This window comes from Puma concolor, chromosome B1 (assembly GCF_028749965.1).
Source record: "Puma concolor isolate L17-30 chromosome B1, mPumCon1.1.hap2, whole genome shotgun sequence".
Lineage (NCBI taxonomy): Eukaryota > Metazoa > Chordata > Mammalia > Carnivora > Felidae > Puma > Puma concolor.
In genome coordinates, this window is record NC_141670.1 from 151,833,872 (window position 1) to 151,855,355 (window position 21,484).

A 21,484-nucleotide genomic window follows, 5' to 3' on the forward strand; every position below is an offset into this window, starting at 1 on the left:
GGCCCCGCCCCCTCCGGTGATGTCACCGTCCGCCCCTTGACCTCGCGGTCCCGCCCCCTTCCCTGCCTACCCGTAGCCAGCGGCGGCGGCGACTCTTGGAGGAGATGGAGGCATCCGAGCCGGTAGTCGCAGCTCGGGAGGAAGAGGCGTCCTGCTCTTCCTGGGTGGCCGGCAGGTAAGAAGATGAGTGTGAGCGCGAAGCATCGAGGGGTGGCAGGCGGGACCCGGGCGCCGGCTTTCTGCTGCTCCCGCTCGGGCGGCCAGGGAGCGCGCGCGAGGCCGCGGAGCCGGGCAGAACCGGCCCTGGGAGACGAGGGGAGCGCGCTGGGTGGGTGTGGCGCCTTGGGTTTAGACCTCGGCGGCTCTCGGCTTCTCTGAGGAGAAAGGCCAACTCTCGGTCCTTTCGCCCCTCAGTTCCAGTCGGGGTCTGCCATTCTCCCATGCACCGGACGTGGGGCGGGGGTGGAGTGGAGTGGAGAGGGCCCCGCCGAGAGTTCTGGCCCGGGTCGCTTGGTGTGAGCTTTCACAGCCCTGCTGCCAAACACGTTTCCCCCACCTTTCGGTGAAATGAAAGCTAAGAGCGCCACTGTGGGCGATCCCGCACTGAGATCCTCCTTTGAAAACTGTTACCAGAGGGAACTTGGTAATGATGAATCAGTGCCAGTCAGGACACCCGGAGTCCTGTGTTCACCACAGTTAAAAAAAAAAAAAAAAAATCCAGGGAAAAACGTACGAGTTACTTATTCCCTAGTTGGTGTTTGTTTGTTTCACGTCTCTAACATTCCTGCAAAATTGTGGGAAATGTTCGTATGGTTCCTGTTTCAGTTACCTCGTAATTAATAAAACCGTTAGTTATATACTGCCCTCCACCAGAATACAGTATTCCAAAGAGAGAAGTGATGGATATATGATTTTGAGCTAATGGGAGCCTGACCATAAACCTGTAGCTTTTTCGCCGGTTCAGATTGAAGGGATGTTTTCGGTACCATACTACCTGCAGTTGCCAGCATTGCCACATTTACTTGAGGGAAATTATGTAATACAAACAAAATCTCCCCTTATTTAAAAGGCTTTTTGATTGCCATATAGATCTTATTACAAAAATGATTTTTGAAACATACCAGTAAAGCAGAATTTTCTGAAAAATCAGTGCTAGTCATATATCATTAAGTGACAAAGCTGGTTAGAAAGGAGTTCATGTTTACTTAAGAGCTCTACCCACTAGACCATTGTCCTCCATGCAGGGAAGGCAGCTAGGGATAAGAAAACTGTGAAATGAGAAATTTTGTTTATTTTCATATTTTATCACTCTGCCAAAAGAACATATTTTGTATGTGTGTGTTTTTATTAGGTAGGTGATCTCTTAAACACAGCTGTCTCCTGGTTTGTGTTCATAATTGCAATTAGGAATATTTCTAATAGTTATCCATGTATAACTTAGCTAGAGCTGGTATCTTTTGATAATACCAATCAGTGTTTGGTAAGATAAATGATAACATTTTGATTAACTTTATATACAAATCCTTTGGCCTGTATATCAGTACCAGGCTTAGAAATTTGGATTCCAAAACCTCAATTTTGTGTTTTCACATGATTTTTAGAATCCTGTAATTGATAGAGTTTCCCAGAACCTGGAAAGGATTTACTTTTTGCCAAGATGATAATTGATCTTAGCTGTCACTGTGGCTCAGGCCATAATGCCCCAGGCTGGTTTCCTTTGCTTGGGAGCCATTCCTGTTTCCCAGGGTTCATCCTGTTTTCATTTTTCTTTGTATGCCATGCTGTGAAAAAGTTGGGATGAGCTGTCGTAAATGATGCATAAGTATATCTTATCATGCTAGTATGCTTGTTTTAAAAAATGTGTTTTAATTTCCTTAAGTAATGTCTGTACCCAATGTGGGGCCTGGTCTCACAACCCTGAGATCAAGAGTTGCATGCTCTACCAACTGAGCCAAGCAGGCACCCCCCTTTTTTTTTTTTAATTTTTAAAATTCATTCAACAGATACATTTTGGGTGCTTTCTTTGTGCGTACTTTGAGATGCAGTAGGCAGTATAGCATGGTGGTCAAGAGCTAGACTGCGTAGGTTCAGGTTCTGGCTCTGCCATATACCTGCTCTGGAACCTCAGATGGGTTATTTAAATAAACTTCTGTGAGCCTCAGTTTTTTTTCCTCTGTTCAACGGAGATGGTAATAGTGCCTATCTTATAAAGTTGTTGTAAGGGTTAACTGAGTACATCTAAAGCACTTAAAACCATGTGTGACACAGTGCTCTTAAATTATTATTAAATGCCAGGTACAGTTTTAGGTATTTGGAATACATTAGTGAATTCTTAACAGATCATACATTCTCTTGGGGAAGGCAGACAGTAAACAATTAGTAATTTGAAGAACATACAGCAGGTTAGTGAGTTAGGGAGTGACCTAAGGAGAAGGGGAGGCATTTCATTGAAAGGATGATCAGGACTGGTCTATGTAATATTTGCGAGGCAATATTTTAGTTGAGGCTTACGTGATAAGAGTCAGCCATTCAGAGATCTAAAGGGGGAACATTCCAAGCAGAGGAAAAAAGTATAAAAACTGAAGTGACTTTTTAGTGACTTTTAGTTTCACTGAAGTATAAAAACATGCTTGACTCTTTGGAGGAATAGCAAGTTGACCAGTGTGGGAAAGTAGTGGGAGTTGTAATTGAAGAGATGATTGGGAGACAGAACACCTAGACCCTTTTGCCCATGGTAATGTGTTTCAATTTTATTTAGAAAGTAGAGTTACTTAAGAATAGTTCTAAGTCAAGGAGTAACGTCTGACTACATTCTAAAAAATTTAGGTTGTTATATGGAGAATAAACTGAAGGGGGAGGGCAATGGTAGCACTAGAGAGACTAGTTAGGAGGCTTTTGAAGTAGTTCAGATGAAATACGATGATGGCTTGGCCTGAGATTGTACCAGCATGCAGATGGAGAAATGAGGGAACAAGTTAAGATCTCTAGAGTCTGGGCCTGCGCAAATGAGTAAATGGTGATACCAGAAATTGAGTTGGCAGAGATTGGGGAGGAATAGATTAAACAGGGAAATTGAATTCTGTTTGAGGCTTATTACGTTCATGAAACCGATTAAACATCAGAAGAGAGAGATTGTTCTAGCAGGTGTGGACAATTTGGATGCCAGAAAAGATGTCAAACGTGGAAAAATAAGTTTAGATATCCTCAGTATCTGGTAAATTCCATATATGGATTGAACAAGATTATCTAGACAGAGTGTGTTTATTAGAGAAGGTATATGGGGCACTCCCAACAAACTTCGGAAAATACGGATTCATCAGAATATATGTAAAACAATATCTGATAACACCTGAGAATTAAAACTATAGGCTTTAATTTTACAATACACACAGAATAGACATTCAGTGAATTTAATTTTCACCTATTTTTTAAATGGAAATAAAGGAGTGGAAAATATATATCTGGTTTGTAAAATCCTCTTTAGTAACTGCCATGTATAATTGAATATTAGATTACAGAGCGTGAATATTAAATACCGAAACTTGCTCTTATAAGTTGTGTTTTATTTTTTCAGTACCAATACAAATTTGCCCATCATGTCAGCAGAATCTGTGGAGATTGATGATGCATTATACAGGTGAGAACCTTACGGAAACTGAAACTTATTTTCCTCATTTGTTGTTCTAAAGTGATGGAATACTCTATTTGAAAATACCATTAGACCTATGCAGAGTTTTATAAATATCCCAAGAGTCCTCTGAAGGTAAAATTAGCGTTTTGTCTGATTTTTCTTTTCTGTAGTCTGAAAGCTTGATTAATATTTAAATCTCAGTTCCTTTAGGTTTAGGTAATATGACTTAGAATGATTTTGGGTATGCTTGGGTGGTTCAATCAGTCCAGCTTCACATGATCTCGGGGTCTGTGAGTTAGAGCCCGGCGTCAGGCTCTGTGCTGACAGCTCAGAGCCTGGAACCTGCTTCGGATTCTGTGTCTCCATCTCTCTCTCTGCCCCTCCCCTGCTCACGCTCTGTCTCCCTCTCAAAAACAAATAAAAATTAAAAAAAAAAAAAAAGAGGGGCGCCTGGGTGGCTCAGTTGGTTAAGTGTCTGACTCTTGATTTCGGCTCGGGTCATGATCTCATAGTCTGTGAGATCAAGCCCCACGTGGGACTCTGCTGATAGCACGGAGCCTGCTTGGGATTCTTTCTCTCTCTGCCCCTTTCCGAACTCATGTATGCACGCACACTCTCTCTCTCTCAAAATAAATATTTTTTAAAAAATGTGATTTTAGATAATGGTTGAAAAGGACAGGATGGGGGATGTAATAGGTTTCAAGGTACAGATTTTGGAGAAATTCAGGAGCTAATAGATACCACACAAGAGGAATTAACAGAAAATGACTTAATGGAGGAGAGTGCTTCCAGAACAGTGCCAGATTGATGTGGAAGAAGATGTAGAAGAAGCACATACAGAAAATAAATTTGACCTTAGACAATCGAGCAGAAAGGTTCTGATTATTCAAGACTGCTTTTGACTTCTTTTACTTACGAAATGGACCCTTCTATGATATGGGCACTGAAGCTAAAGGAAATTGTGGAAGGATTGGTACCATGTAAAGACATATTTAGAGAAATGAAAAAGCAAAAAAGTCAGACAAATCATGATGTATTTCCATAAAGTTACACTGAGTGTGGTTTTATCTCTTGCCTGCTCTTTCCCCTCCTCCACCTCTGCTACCCTAAGACAGCAAGACCACCCCTCTTCCTCCTCCTCCTCCTTCTTCATATTCATTGTGAAGATGACAATGATGAAGACCCTTATGATCTGCTTCCACTTAATGACTAGTACATGATCACCATCCTGTATAGTTAATAAATTGATTTGCTGTATATGAGTGTCTTCATATGAAAAATGAGTAACTGTACAGCAAGAACTGTATGAGACATTTTTGTGTCATTGTCATTATCATTTGTCTCGTATTCATTGTACTCATTGTGTAGAACATCATCTGCAAGACTCATAGAAGTGGATAGCCTATCCTTACATAGGCACGAAGTGAATATTTAATGTAAAATTAATGTGTTTTCTGACTGTTGTATATGTTTTTGCTTTCAAAGAATTGCATTACTTGTATAGTATGCCCCCCTCTCTCATCATTGGAGAAACTGTTTATCAGCTTCTCATTACCAGTAAGTGTTTTTTTTAGAAAATGTAACAATGTTTCCATTACTGTGTAGGTGCATGACTGTAGTATGTATGCCATAAAAATTTTGTAAAGATTTATTCATTAGTGTATAAGCTAGGCTACCAAGAAGAACTGATTGAATCAGTTACCCTAGGCTACCAAAACAATCCTATTGCTGCTGCTTTGTTTTCAGTACATGGATTGTTAAAACTATAAATAAATATGGATTCTTTTTTACATTTTTTCATTTTTAATGTATAGTGTTGGTAATACATATAACATCTACAGTGTTTTGTATCATGATAGACAATATTGATATAGATACTGACAGATGATTCATCTTGTAAACAGCTGATGATAATTTACAGTATCAAATACAGTACAGTACCATAAATGTATTTTCCTTATTTTCTTAATAACATTTTCTGTACCTCACTTCATTTTGAGAATACAGCATATAATACATTAAACATACAAAACATTATTGGTAAAGCTTCCAATTAAGAGTAGGCTATTATTACTTGAAGTTTTTTTGAGCCAGAGTTATACACAGATTTAAAAAAAATATATTTTTAATGTTTATTTATTTCTGAGACAGGGAGAGACAGAGCGTGAGTGGGGGAGGGGCAGAGAGAGAGAGGGAGACACAGAATCAGAAGCAGGCTCCAGGCTCTGAGCTGTCAGCACAGAGCCTGATGCGGGGCTTGGACTCACAAACCATGAGATCATGACATGAGCTGAAGTCGGACTCTCAACCGACTGAGGCACCCAGGCACCCCTATACACAGAACTTTGCCTGTGCAGAAGGTTAGTGCCCCTAACCTACATTTCTTAAGGGTCAACTGCATTTCTTTTTGATTGAGCTTCAATAGTTTGTCTCTTTTGGAGAGTATGTTTGTAACTTAGTGATTTAATTTAGTTGCATAAAATTGTTTGTAATTTTCCCTGAATGCCTTTTTTTTTATTTAAAAATTTTTTAATGTTTATTTTTGAGAGAGAGACAGAGTGTGAGTGGGGGAGGGGCAGAGAGAAAGAGAGGGAAACACAGAATCCGAAGCAGGCTCCAGGCTCTGAGCTATCAGCACAGAGCCTAACTCGGGGCTCAACTCACAAACCGGAAGATCATGACCTGAGTTGAAGTCAGACGCCTAATCCATTGAGCCACCCAAGCACCCCTGAATACCCTTTCTTATGTCTGTAGAATCTGAAATGATGTTCCTTCACCCATTTCTGTTATTGATAATTTTTCTGTCTTCTCTATTTCCCTGTTCATTCTGGCTAGAAGTTTATCGATTTTATTTAATTTTGAAAGAATCAGCTTTTAGTTTAATTGATTTTCCATATTATTTTTTCTGTTTTGTACCTCAGTGATTTCTTTTTGGGATTTTTCTTCTGCTTACTTTGATATTAATTTGCTTTTCTTGGGGCACCTGGGTGGCTCAGTTGGTTGGACGTTTGAATTCGGCTTAGGTCATGATCTCACAGCTCGTGAGTTCGAGCCCCGTGTTGGGCTCTGTGCTGACAGCTTGGAGCCTGGAGCCTGCTTCAGATTCTGTATGGAGCCTGCTTCGGATTGCTCCATTTGGAACAAAGAGAGGGATTGCTCCCTCTCTTTCTGCCCCAACCCACTTGTATTCTGTCTCTGTCTCTCTCAAAAATAAATAAACATTAAAACAACAACAAAAAAACCTTTTAATTTGCTTTTCTTTTTCTAATTTCTTTTTTTTATTAAGTTTTTTACTTAAATTCAAGTATAGTTAACATACAGTGTTATTATTAGTTTCGGGTACACAGTATAGTGATCCAACAATTCTATTCATTTCTCAGTGCTCATCAGGATAAGTGTACTCTTTAATCCCTATCACTTATTTCACCCGTCTCCCCATCCCACCTCCCCTCTGGTAACCATCAGTTTGTTCTCCATAGTCTCCATTGTTTTGTTTCTTAAATTCCACATGAGTGATACCGTATGGTATTTGTCCTTCTCTGTCTTATTCTGCTTAACATATACTCTCTAGCTTCATCCATGTTGTAGGAAATGGCATGATTTCATTTTTCACGGTTGAGTAATATCCCGTTATATTTATGTACCACATCTTCTTTATCCATTCATCTATCCATAGACATTTGGGGTGCTTCCATAATTTGGCTATTGTAAATAATGCTGCAAGAAACATAGAGGTGCATGAATCCCTTTGAATTAGTGTTTTTGTATTTTATGGGTAAATACCTGGTAGTGTGATTACCAGATCATAGAGTAGTTCTGTTTTTACTTTTTTGAGGAACCTCCATACTGTTCTCCATAGTAGTTGCACCAGTTTGCATTCCCACAAACAGTGCACAGGGTTTCTTTTTCTCCACATCCTCACCAACACTTGATATTTCTTGGTTTTTGATTTTAGCTATTCTGACAGGTGTGAGGTGATATTTCATTGTGGTTTTCTTTGCATTCCTGATAGTTTTCTTTGCATTTTGCTGATGATAAGTGATGTTGAGCATCTTTTCATGTGTCTGTTAACCATCTGTGTGTTGTCTTTGGAGAAATGTCTGTTAATGTCCTCTGCCCATTTTTTAATTGGATTGTTTTTGGGTGTTGGGTTATATAAGTTATTTATATATTTTAGATATTAGCCCTTTGTCATATATGTCATTTGCAAATATCTTGTCCCACCCAGTAGGTTGCTCTTTAGTTTTGTTGATTATTTCCTTCACTGTGCAAAAGCTTTTTATTTTGTTGTAGTTCCAGTAGTTTATATTTGCTTTTATTTCCCTTGCCTCAGGAGACAGATCTAGAAGAATGTTCCTACAACTGATGTCAGAAACATTACTGCCTATACTCTCTTCTAGGATTTTTATAGTTTCACTTCTCACATTTAGTTCTTTAATCCACTTTGAATTTATTTTTGTATATGGTATAAGAAAGTGGTCCAGTTTCATTGTTTTGCATGTTGCTGTCCAGTTTTCTCAACACATTTTATTGAAGAGACTGTCTTTTTCCCATTGCATATTCTTCCCTCTTTTGTTGAAGATTAACTGACAAAATAATTGTGAGTTTACTTTTGGGTTTTCTGTTCTATTCCTTTGATCTGTGTGTTTTTGTGCCAGTACCATACGGTTTGATTACTGCAGCTTTGTAAAACAACTTGGAAGTCTGGAATTTTTTTTCCTATTTCAGGATCGCTTTGGCTTTTCAGGGTCTTTTGTGGTTCCATACAAATTTTAGGATTGTTTGTTCTAGTTCTGTGAAAAATGCAGTTGGTATTTTGATAGGGAATCTAAATCTGTAGATTGCTTTGGGGAGTATAGACATTTTAACAGTATTTGTTCTTTCAATCCAGGACTATGGGATGTCTTTCACTAATTTCAGTTTCTTTCATCAGTGTTTTATACTTGTCAGAGTACGGTTCTTTCACCTCTGGTTAAGTTTATTCCTAGGTATTTTATTATTTTTGGTGCAGTTATAAATGGGATTATTTTTCTTAATTTTTCTTTTTAGTGCTTCATTATTGGTATATAGAAATGCAACAGATTTCTGTATATCAATTTTGTATTCTGAGATTTTACAGAATTCATTTATCAGTTCTAATAGTTTTTTGGTGAAGTCTTTAGGGTTTTCTATGTATAGTATCATGTCATCTGCAAATAGTGAAAGTTTTACTTCTTACCAATCTGAATGCCTTTTATTTCTTTTGTTGTCTGATTGCTGTGGCTATGACTTTTAGTACTATGTTGAATAAAAGTGGTCAGAGTGGATATCCTTGTCTTATTCCTGACCTTAGGGGGAAAACTCTTAGTTTTTTCCCCATCAAATAAGATGTTCACTGTGGGTTTTGGATATAAGGCCTTTAGTATGTTAAGTGAGTTAAGTGTGTTGTGTTTATTATGTTACATATGTTCCTTCCAAATGTACTTTGTTTATCATGAATGGATGTTGTGCTTTGTTAAATGCTTTTTCTGCATCTGTTGAAATGATCATTTGGTTTTTATCCTTTCTTTGTTGATGTGATGTTCTTTTTCTTAGAGTAGAAGTTGAGATCCTTGATTTTTGAGACCTTTATTCTTTAGTAATATGCCCATTTCATGCTTAAAATGTCCCTCTAAACACTACAGTGTACGTGTCTCACAGATATGTCTTTGTTTTCATTCAGTTCAGAAAATTTTATAACTTTTTTTCTTATTTTTTTGACTCATAGGTCATTTAGAAGTGTTATTATTTGACTTCCAAATACTGAGAGATTTTTCAGAGATTTTTCTGTTGTTGATATCTAATTTAATTCTTCTGCTGTCAGTGGATACAACTTTTTATGACCTATTTATTTTTGTGTTTTCCTACAAAGATTGATCTACCTTGTCATTGTTCTGTGTGCATTTGAAAAGAATGTGTATTCTGTTATGGTTGGATTGTCCTATCCATGTCAGTTAGGTCAAATTGACTGATAGTGTTTTTCAAGTATTCTATATCATTACTGATTTTCTGTCTAGTCTTTATACCAATTATTGAGAAAGGGGTGTTGTCTTGTCATTTTGTGTTTGAACATTTCTCATTTCAGTTTTTGCTTTGTGTAGTTTGAACCTCTATTATTAGTGCATAAGCCTTTAGAGTTGTTATGTGCTCTTAATATCCTGACCCTTTTATCATGAAACGGCCTTCTTTATCCTGATAGTTTTCTTTGCTCTAAAATGTATTTGTCAAGGGGCACCTGGGTTACTCAGTCGGTTAAGCATCTGACTTCGGCTCGGGTCATGATCTCACCATTTGTGGGTTCAAGCCCCCTGTCAGGCTCTGTGCTGACAGCTCAGAGCCTGGAGCCTGCTTTGGATTCTGTGTCTCCCTCTCTCTCTGCCCCTCCCCTGTTTGTGCTCTGTCTCTCACTCTCTCAAAAATAAACACACCCACAAAAAAATTTTTAAATAACTAAATAAAAATAAAATGTATTTGCCAATATTAATACAGCCAATCCAGTTTTCTCTTGATTTTAGGTAGCATGGTGTGTCTTTTTATACTCTTTTACTCTTGTTTATGTATTTAAATTTGGCTTCTTGTAGATACAATATAGTTGGGTTTTTGTTTTTATTCAGTCTTCCAATCTTTGTCTTTTAATTGGAGTGTTAACACCATTTATACTTACTCACATATTTGTCATTTCTGGTATTCCCTATTCCTTTGTGTAAGTTAAATTTCCATTTAGTATAGTATTCCGTCTGCCTGAGGATTTAGTGTAATATTTCTTTCTGTGAAGGTCTGCCAGCAATGAATTCTTTCAATTTTTATATGTCTAGAAAAGTCTTTATACTTTCTTATTTGTAATTGAATATAGAATTCCAGATTGACAATTTTTTTTACTTTCAGTGCTTTAATAATGTTGGATCAGTGTTTAATTTGTTGTGCTTCCTGGGAGAAAGTCAACTGTCATTCTTTCTTCTGTAAATAATGTGCCCTATTTTTCCTTGATTACTTTTAATATTTTCTCTTCATCTTGCTTTAAACAATATGATATGCCTTCTTGTAGTTTTCATATTTCTTATTCTTGAATTTGTTTACATTGTGGTCTGTGAGTTGATTGTATTCCTGGAAAAATTTTGGCCATTAGTTCTTTAAACATATTTTTATCTCTCTTTTTCTCCAATCTCTTTCAGGGACTCTAATTTCACATATATTAGACCAAGTGAAGTTGTCCAACAATTCACTTATGCTCTGGGGTTTTGGTGTTTTTTTCCAATCTGTTTCATTTTGGAAAATTTCTTTTGTTGTATCTTTAAGTTCACTTCTGCAGAGTTGAGTTATTAATTCCATCCAGTGTATTTTTTGATCTTAGATTTAGTGGTTTTCATCCCTAGAAGTTTTGCTACTTATGCTTTCCCCTGCCTTCTTGAGCATGTGAATTATATTTATAATTATTTCAGTGTATTTATCTACAAAGTCTATCATCTGTGTCATTCCTGTCTGTCGTATTGTCAATTTTTCTATTCATTATGAGTTGTATTTCTCTACTTCTTTGCATACCTGGTAATTTTTTAATGTATGCCAGACATTGTGAGTTTTACCTTTTTGGGTGCTGCATTTATTTTGAATTTTTTTTTAATATTCTTGAGCTTTGTTGACAGACATAGTTAAATTACTTGAAAACAGTTTTATTTTTTCAAAGCTTGCTTTTAAGCCTTGTCAGGTGAGATTAGAGTAGACTTGAGTCTGAGGCTAATTTTTCCCCACTGTTAATATAAAATCCTTCTGAGCATTCTATCCAAATTTTCCACTTGGCTGGAGAAGAACACAAAGTATTTCTGGGTCTGTTTAAACAACCTTGTTTCACCAACTCTTTTCAGGTAGTTCTTTCTAGCTTGGGGCTGTTTCCTCATATACATTTGCTGATCTTACTCAGCCAGAGACTCAAGACTTCTACAGATCTCTCTTCTCTTTGTGTATCTCTCTGCCTTCAAATTTTAGCTTTCTTGAATTCACAGTCCTGTGTCTTCAATTCAGGGAGATTACCAAGCTCTGTTTGGGTTCCTCTTCCTGCACTGCAGCCTGGAAACTCTCTTGGCAATAGCTAGGGCATTCATAAAGCTCTCCCATTTGTTTTTCTTCTCTGAGATTACTGTCCTGAGTTGCCTGTTGTTTAGTGTCTGAAAATTTGTTGTTTCACTTATATTGTCAAGTTTTCAGTTAAGGCAAGCGGAAGATAAATCTGGTCCTGTTACTTCACCATAGCCAGAAGTGGAAGTCTTAATGTATTTATCATGTATCTCTTATATGCCATTCTTTTTCATGCTTTTCTTTTTCCCTGTCATAGAATGCCTCTCCTTTTTTGATTATTTTTTTTAACTCCTGTTAAGTCTTCAGAATTCAACATGGATGAAGCTCATCTGGGAAGCTTTCCATGACCTACGCTGATAGAAATAATTACCCCCTCTTCCATATTTCATGTTTCCTTAGTTTCCAGTACTTCTTTATATAGTACTTAATAATGAATTATTTGATTCATTCTGCTAGGTATTTCATATATTTTATCTTAATTTAATCCTCATAGTATCCATATGAGGTGGTTATTATTATGGCCCCTACACAGTGCCAGTGCCTGGCTTGAGATAGATATTTTAATCAATTTATGAATGCGTGAGGAAGATAATTGAAATAAAATCCAGAAGAAATTGATTAGAGTGTTGAGGGGGACTCAAAATGATGTCATGTTTGGAATTGTTTAAGGAACTGGAGATGTTTAGCCTGGAGAAAGAAGACTGTGGAACCTGAATACCATCTTCAAATGTTTGGAGGGCTGTCACATTGAAGAGGGATTAGAGGAGTTCCCTTTGGCCCCAAGGAGGTAAAATTAGGAATAGTGGGTGAAAACTGTAGGAAGATATCATACCGTCATAAAAAGGAGAATCTTTAGTGAATAAGGCTCTCTAAGAGTAGAGTAGATAGCCTTGATAATTTCTTTCTGCTGGACACTTTCACTGATACATTAGGTATCCACTTAATAGAATAAGTTATAACATAACAGTGCGGGATATGAGGTTATATACTCTAGGCTCTTTAAATCCCATCTGTGCACTTATTAACAATATGAAATTCATAGAATTAAGTGTCAATTACAGAGTACCCTGACATTGCCTAGGACAAAATAGGTAATTAGTACCCTGCCTCTTGGTGGTCAAACATTGAAAACATAGGTGATTTAGGTGACTGCTGAGAATCTGTCTGAGAATTTATGATTCTTTGAAAAACTTTGGTTTATATGTCTTTGTGTTATCCTTTCATCTGTATTATAACCACATTTGTGTCATGGCTATTCATTATTTACCTAAGTAATCTTAAAAATAATACATGAGAACAAGTCTGAGATAAAAAAAAACATTTTTTAAGTAGTTCCTGTGACTCTGAATATAGAAAAAAGAATTCAGGTCCTCTGCTAGGTAGCGCATAAACGTTGTTCTTGTTCTTATGTGGCAATTCATTTCATTAAATTAGCAAGTTGTTTTTGTGTGTCTATAGTATGTCAGACCCTGTTGACCACTGAAAAAACAATAGTAAATAAAGCAAACTCCCTGCCTTAAGGAAGCTACAGTCTCCTAGGAAAAATAGAAAAGTAGTGAAAATACATTGTGGTAAATGTTGTAATAGATTGAATGTAGGATGTCATGGATGCACATGAAAGATGTCCAACACTGTCTTGAAGAAGTTTAGCGATGTTGTGGGACACATCATGGTGGAAAATCATGTATAAGCTGAGACCGGAGGATGAGTAGGAATTTTTCAGGAATAAAATATTGAGGAAGAGGAATGCCCCAGAAAAATGTCTATTGGCCAAAGACAGCATACCACGTTTGTGGAACTAAAAACCTTTAGTATTCCTGGAACAGGGAGTTTGATGGAGGAGTGACTAAAGATAAGACTAGATAGCCAAACAGAGACTGGATTATGAATGGCCTTGTGGCTAATATTAGTATCTGGACTTAATCAAAGGGAAATAGGAAACCATTGGAGTTTTTAAACCAGGAGAATAATTTGACCAGATTTGTATTACAGAAAGATTATTCATGTTAGTAGGAAGTTAATAGGTTATATGTAAAACAGAAAAATCAAGAAATAGAAGTAGAAACATGTTATTGAAAAAAAGGGGTGTAAATATTAGAAGAAACAAAAAAATTCAGAGTAGTTGCCTTCAGTGTACAGAATTCTGGGTAAGGAAGAGTTAGGTCAGGGAATTGAATTTTTTTTTTCTTTTTTTCTTTTTCTTTTTTCTTTTTTTAATTTATTTTTGTTTTTTGAGATAGAGAGAGGCAGAGAGATAGGGAGTGGCAGAGAGAGAGGGAGACAGAATCTGAAGCAAGCTCCAGCCTCTGAGCTCCAGCCTCTGAGCTGTCCGCACAGAGCTCGATGTGGGGCTCGAACTCACAGACTGCAAGATCATGACCTGAGCCAAAGTCAGACGCTTAATCAACTGAGCCACCCAGGTGCCCCAGAAACATTTGACTTTCTTAATCAACTTGCAGTGTGGCATAGTAGTTAAGAGTATGGATGCTTGGGTGCCTGGGTGGCTCAGTTGGTTGAGCATCTGACTTTGGCTCAAGTCATGATCTCACCGTTCATGAGTTCGAGCCCCACATTGAACTCATAGAACCCACTTTAGATCCTCTGTCCCCCTCTACCCCTCTCCCACTTGTGATCTCTCTCAAAACTAAACAAACATTTAAAAAAAAAAGTATGAATGCCAAGGCCAGACTGTCTGGATTGAAACTTATATCCACTATTTTCAAAGTACTTAAATTAAATTACTTAATTTCTCTGTGCTTAAGTTTTCCTCTCTGTATAAATAGGAATATGATAGAACTTATAGAATTTTTGTGAGGATTAAATTAGTTAATACAAGTAAAACATTAAAACAATGTGGCGCATAATAAACACTCAATGTTAGCAGTTTTTCCTACATGTCAGCACTGTTTAGGTATTGATATACAAGAATAGACAAATTTACTGTCATATTGGTGGAGGGATTTAAATGTTGCTTTTACTAATCAAGAGAACGAGCAGACAAAAAAATCAGAATGAGGATAGAGGTCTTCAACATGGTTATTAAAATTACTATAATGCACGTGTAAAGAATGCTGTTTCTAACCAACTGTAAAACAACAACCAATGTCATTTTCCAACTGTAGAGGGAAACGAACCACAAGAGAGTCAACAATAGAGAACAAACTGAGGGTTGATGAAGGGTGGTGGATGGGTGATGGGTATTAAGGACAGCACTTGTGATGATCACTTGGGTGTTGTATGTAAGTGATAAATCACTGAATTCTACTCCTGAAACCAATGTTGCACTCTATGTTAACTAACTAAATAAAAAAAGAACACATGGAACATTTGCAAAATTGACTAAAAAAATTCTCAAATATTAAAAAAATGAAATCATATAGATTGTGATTTCTATTCACAATGCATTCAGGCTAGAAGTTAACATAAGAGATAAATAGAATATTCCCCATGTAATTAGAAATTTTAAAACATACTTCAGATTAACCTGTAAATCAAAAAAGAATCATAATTAAAACCAGAAAATAATCATAAATTACTATGTATCAAAATTTGGAATGCTCTTTAAGATCAGTTAAAGTTTTACATGTATATTTTAGAAAAGAAAACCTGAAAACTGATGAGTTATTATTTTTAGGAAATTAGGAAAAAACAAAATAGAAGACACCAGCCAAGGGCTAGCCCTAGTCATGTTAACTTTTTCCTGCACATTAAGGATGTGAAACTACAAGAACTTCAGTATACTGCAGGACAGTTATTTGGTACACTTTGGGAAAAGTTTGGCATTAGATAGTAAAGTTATCCCTGCATTTCCTCTCCTAGATTTATGCTATATATATTTATAGAAACTGCTGTATACGCTCGTGTTTCATGAGACGTATGTAAGAATGTTTATAGTCTCGGGCACCTGGGTGGCTCAGTCGGTTAAGCGTCTAACTTTGGCTCAGGTCATGATCTCACGATTCTCTCTGCCCTTTCCCTGCTTGCTCTCTCTCTTTCTGTCTCTCAAAAATAAATAAACATTAAAAAAAAAAAGTAATGTTCATAGCTCACTATAACTGTCCAAAAGTATAGAATAGCAGGGGTGCGTAGGTGGCTCAGGTGGAAGAGCATGCAACTCTTGATCTTGGGGTTGTGAGTTTGAGCCCCATGTTAGGTGTAGAGATTACTAAAAAAATAAATAAATAAAAAATCATGCTACAAAGCTATAGAATGGTTAAATTATGGTGTGTTATTACAGTAGGATAGTATAATACAATAGACTAAAACAACTGAAAATTAATAGCTACATGCATTGATAATAAATAAATCTCATAAATTCAATTTCATTCAAAAGAGGGATGACACAGAAGACACTATTCAAAATGCTCCCTTTTATGTGAATTTCCAAAACAGACAAAACTTAAGTATATTGTTTAGGGGAACACAAATAAGGTTGGCAAGACTATATAATACACTATTCCATACATACTATAGTAGGTGTTCAGCAAATATTTGATGAATAATAATATTAATAATAGTTTTGATCTCTGAAATAAATGGTAAGTACTAATTTAAAAAGAAAAGTCTAGGTTTTATTATATTTTGTAGGAATATGGAAGGAAATGACAGCTTGTGTTTATAAAGTGTCTTCTGACTAGACAAGAAACCCCTTTTCAGACTTGTATATTGAATATAAATAGCTAAAATATGAAAATTAATCAAACATCTGTATACTAAACAAACATATATTAAACCAGCGTTTATGTTGTGAATTCCAAAAGAAATATTTGTAAACCAAAGGGTTCATTTATTTATACTGAACTCATCCTTCCAGTGATTTTTGTCAGAATCCACTAGAATGTCCATTATCTTCAATAACTTAATCATCAAGTTTATCACTGTTCTTTCAGATAAACTTTCTTTTTTGGCTTTATTATTGTATCTGATTTTTAAAAATAGCCAGTGTGTATTTTTTGAAATTCCCATCGTAATGCTGCCTGTGGCTATTAGGATGGATGGCTTAACAAGATCACTTACATGCTTTATCAGTATTTATACTTAAAATAATGTTCCAGGGCACCTGGCTGGCTTAGTTTATAAAGCATGTGACTCTTGATCTCGGGGTCAGGAGTTCGAGCCCTACAATGGACATACATATTACTTAAAAAAGGAAATAAATAAAATAAAATAATGTTTGAAAACTGCTTAAGTCCTCTCCAAGAAGAGCAGTGATTTTTTTTTTTTTTTTTTTGTCTCAAATTCTGTTTACAGTGACAAGTTTAAAGCAGCGATACCAAACTTAAATGCCTATAGTGCCCCCTGAGGTAATAAATGAAAGGACCAGGATGGGAACTGTGGCAAATCTGGAGCACAGAGTCCTCCTTGTCTAAACAGAGCAACTCCTACTCAACTCCATCTGTTTGTTGCCACAAGGGAAGGTGGTGCCAAATACTCATTTTTTTTCTCAATATGTCATCTATTTGGCAATTAATTTAGAAATGTTGAACACTGCAAGTGATCCAAAACAAGTATGTGGGCAGGATCTAGTTGTTAGGCTATTAGTTTGCAAACAACTTTAAAGGATAGATACTTTTGGTGAAATAATGTATTGGTTTTTATTGTTTTACCTATAGTCGACAGAGGTACGTTCTTGGAGACACAGCAATGCAGAAGATGGCCAAGTCCCATGTTTTCTTAAGTGGTATGGGTGGTCTTGGTTTGGAAATTGGTAAGTAGTATTTTTATTCATAATTTTATATTACACTTTGAGCAACATAAGTTAAAGAATTTAATTTCTTCCCCTTGTACTATTTCCTATAAAGGGAATTCGATCCAACACCTTGAAAAGATTGTTTTGGTTCTTTCAGCAACATTGTTTCATAATACTGCTATATTCTTCCAAAAGGAACCAATAATGACTCTCGTTTCTCTTTGTGATGTTAATAGCAGTTAATGATCATTTCTGTATCCTTACTTATGATAGAGTGCATACACGCATATATTTGTAACAACATGTCTAGAATAATACTATAAAATTTTAAGAGTGATTACTTCTGTGTGGTATGGTTTTAGAAAATTTAATTTTTTCCTTTTTGTTCTTCTGTATTTTTTAAGGAACTTATACTTCTTTGGTAGTAAAAAAAAAAAAAAGTTAAATTCTCCAGTTAAAGATGTGTCCAGGCTCCATGAAGAGTATCTAAAATACGTTCCTAATATTAAGCTATTCTTTTTTTTTTCCCCCTTTATAGCAAAGAATCTTGTTCTTGCAGGAGTTAAGGTAAGTGAGTAAATGTCCTTGGTTAGAATAATTGTTGTGATTTTTTTTTTTCCATCCTCAGTAGTGGTAATATTACATTTTGGCTTAGTTTTTGCATCTTCATTTAGTGGCAAAACTTTTTTTTTGTTTATTTATTTTGAGAGAGAGTGAGCAACCAGCAGAGAGGGAGGGAGAGAGAATCCAAAGCAGGCTCCACACTGTCAGCACAGAGCCTGACATGGGGCTCAATCCCACAAATCGTAAGATCATGACCTGAGCTGAAACCAAGAATAGGTCATTTAACTGACTGAGCCACCCAGGTGCCCCAGCAGCAAAATTGTTTTAGTGCTGTATTTTTTTCTTTAAAAAAAAAAAATATTCTAGAAAATTCCAAAATTTTATGAAAATGGAATTTTTTTTTAAGTTTATTTTTTGAGAGAGCAGGAGCCGGGGAAGGGCAGAGAGAGTGGGAGAGAGAGAATCCCAAGCAGGTTCTGCACTATCAGCGCAGAGCCTGACACAGGGCTTGAATTCACAAATGGTGAGATCATGACCCGAGATGAAATCAAGAGTTGGACGCTTAACAGACTGAGCCACCCCGGCATCCCCAAAATAGCGTAGTTTTAACAAAACCCCATGTACACATCATGCAGCTGCAACTGCATGCTCGTAGACAGATTTGTTCCATGTATCTCCTTCCCATTCCTCATGGCTCCCCAGCCACCAAATTATTTTGATATAATACTCAGACATCCTATTATATCATTCTTAAGTATTTTAGTATATAATTCTAAAAGATAAGGGTACCTTTTGAAAGCATAACCACAAAGCCATTTTTGCACCTAAAAATGTAACCGTTTTGTTAATATCATTGTCTTAACTAAGACAATCTATTGCTGAAAACAAATTACCCCAAAACTTGGCAACTTAACAACACTTATCTCAAGGTCAAGAATTGCGTGCAACTTAGCTGGTTCCTCTGTTTGAGGGTCTTTCATGAGCCTCTAATCATGACATTGGCAGGGCTGCAGTCATCTCCAGAATAGGGGAATAATCTGCTTCCCAAGCTTGCTCACATGATGATTGATAGGATTCAGTGGCCAGGTCATTCCACTTCACGTTCCCATCTCAGTTCCCTGCTGGCTCTTGGTTGGAGATCACCCTCAGTTCCTTGACATGTGATCCTCTCCATTAGGCAGCTCACAATATGGCCGTTTGCTTCATCAGAGTAAGCTAAACAAGATGACTAGAAAGGAAGTGTACTAGCAAAACAAACCAGTCTTTTGCAACCTAATCTCAGAAGTGACATTTCATTATCTATGCTTATTTGCTAAAAGCAAATAGTTTCACTAGTTTACAAATGTATGCAAAAGGAATTATGCAAAGGCCTGAGTACCAGGAACTGGGAATCATTAGGGCCATCTTACAAGCCTATCTATATCAGTCATCAAATATCTAATTAGAGTTCAAATTTTCCCAAATGTCTTACGAAAATTTTTTTTGGTTTGTTCTCATTAGGATCCAAGTAAAGTCCATATACTGAATTTGATTTGTTTTAATCTATATAGTTCCCTTCCCTGATATTTATTTACCCTTACAATGCACTTGTAACTAACAACAGGTCATTTATTACATGTACCTCTACCCTTGTATTTCATATAAACTGGTACAGAGATTTCCTGTAAACTGAATCCAGAGATTCAGATTCAGATTTGATTGTTTTGGCACTACTGTTTCACAGATGATTTTATATTTTTCTCATCAAGAGGAAATCATAATCTGTTGTCCTTGTTTTGATTATTACTGATAATAATGATCATTGCCTAGATTCATTATTTTATTAGGGATAATGATATTCTAATTCTGTCCTTTTTGATTTATTAGCTGGAATAATTTAGAAAGACAATTCTCCATTCACATATTTGGTTTCAGTAAAGTATAGTTTGCACTTGTACAAAAGGCAAGATAAATACTTGTTGGTTTTTTTTTCAGCCTTTATTTACCAGTTTTCAAAATCAGTGGTTTCCTATCATCCGCTAACAGTGACTAGTGAACTTGTGTGGCCTGTTTGTATCTGAACGTCATAATAAACTCATGAATTTAAACATACATGATTTGTTTTGATCTAGTGTAGTTGTTATTCTCATTTATGCTTAAATTGTTCCATCTTTGCTTGTTAGGATCTTCTTCAACTTCTTGAGTCCTTTTGATCTAACTCCAGTGGTCTTTGTCACTAATGATGAAGTCTTTTCAGTGGACAGATCTAGAACATTCATCCTGAGTGAACACTGAAATATCTGAGTTTCAAGTTTAGGACCACGGCATATCTACTTCTTTGATTTTATGATTTTGTATCTTTATCTCTCACTGTAAGGGTTTGAGTCTTAATGACATGAACCTAATTACATACTTGCTTTATCCTATGTTACACCTATTTATGATATAGATTCAGCATAACAATTCTAATATTATTAATAGCAATATAATTATTGAAAACCATTTATGATTTATTATTTTTTTTAATACTTATCTTTTGGGAGAGCACAAGCAGAGGAGGGGCAGAGAGAAGGGGACAGAGGATCTGAAGCGGGATCTGTGCTGACAGGCTAACAGCAGTGAGCCCAATGTGGGGCTTAAACTCACGAACTGTGAGATCATGACCTGAGCCAAAGTCGGATGCTCAACCGACTGAGTCATCCAGGTGCCCCACTTTATTTTATTTTTAAAATTATATTTATTTTTTGAGAGAGAGAGAGAGCATGAGCAGGGGAGGGTCAGAGAGAGAGGAGTACAGAAGATCCCAAGAGGACTCTGGGCTGACAGGCTGATAGCAGCAGACCCACTACAGGGCTCAAACTCATGAACCACGAGATCATGGCCTGAGCCAAAGTCAGATGCTCAACCCACTGAGCTACCCAGATACCCCTAATTTTCTTTTTCATCCTTAGGATATATCCTGTCTAGATTTGGCAGGCAAATTAACTACTTTTTAAAGTCACTTTAAATAATTCCTTTGGGTAGTTATGCAACATATTCAGTAGATAGTTTTCTCCATTCATTTTGCTCTGGATTTCTGGGGATCACGTTTAAATTTAATTAAATTTTACTATTATGAGACTTACATAATTCAAAGCAGAATTTATGGGGGCACCTGGGTGGCTTAGTCGGTTGAATGTCTAACTTCGGCTCAGGTCATGATCTTGTGGTTCATGGGTTCGAGCCCCACGTCGGGCTATGTTCTGACAGCTCAGAGCCTGGAGCCTACTTCAGATTCTGTATCTCCCTCTCTCTCTGCCCCTACCCCACTTGCACTCTGCCTCTCTCTCCCAAAAAATAAACATTTTTTTAAAAAGTAGAATTTATAAAACAAGCTTTATTCAGGTAAGGCTACCTTCTCTTTACCCTATTCCCTCCTTCCCTTATTAGGTCATCCCCTTTTTTTTGTGTTTTGAAATACAAGCAAATACATGCATACAAATATGCAAATCTGTATATATGTGTGTATACAAATTTACTCTCACCTGCCTCTC

General features: G+C 36.6%; 1 protein-coding gene across 4 annotated transcripts in view; it reads left to right on the plus strand.

The window, feature by feature from the left end:
• The first annotated feature begins 31 nt into the window (after nucleotides 1-31).
• UBA6 (ubiquitin like modifier activating enzyme 6) overlaps nucleotides 32-21,484 on the plus strand; it is an 81,024-nt gene continuing 59,571 nt past the window's right edge. For 3 of the 4 annotated variants that reach the window (XM_086704914.1, XM_086704915.1, XM_086704916.1), the window contains exons 1-4: nucleotides 32-175; nucleotides 3,575-3,637; nucleotides 17,332-17,426; nucleotides 17,947-17,975. In XM_086704914.1, coding sequence (XP_086561040.1) covers nucleotides 105-175; nucleotides 3,575-3,637; nucleotides 17,332-17,426; nucleotides 17,947-17,975 — 258 coding nt within the window. In that variant the 5' untranslated portion in view covers nucleotides 32-104. Of the gene's footprint in view, nucleotides 176-3,574; nucleotides 3,638-12,388; nucleotides 12,507-17,331; nucleotides 17,427-17,946; nucleotides 17,976-21,484 lie in introns of all 4 variants that reach the window. The other variant, XM_086704917.1, reaches the window with a different exon arrangement.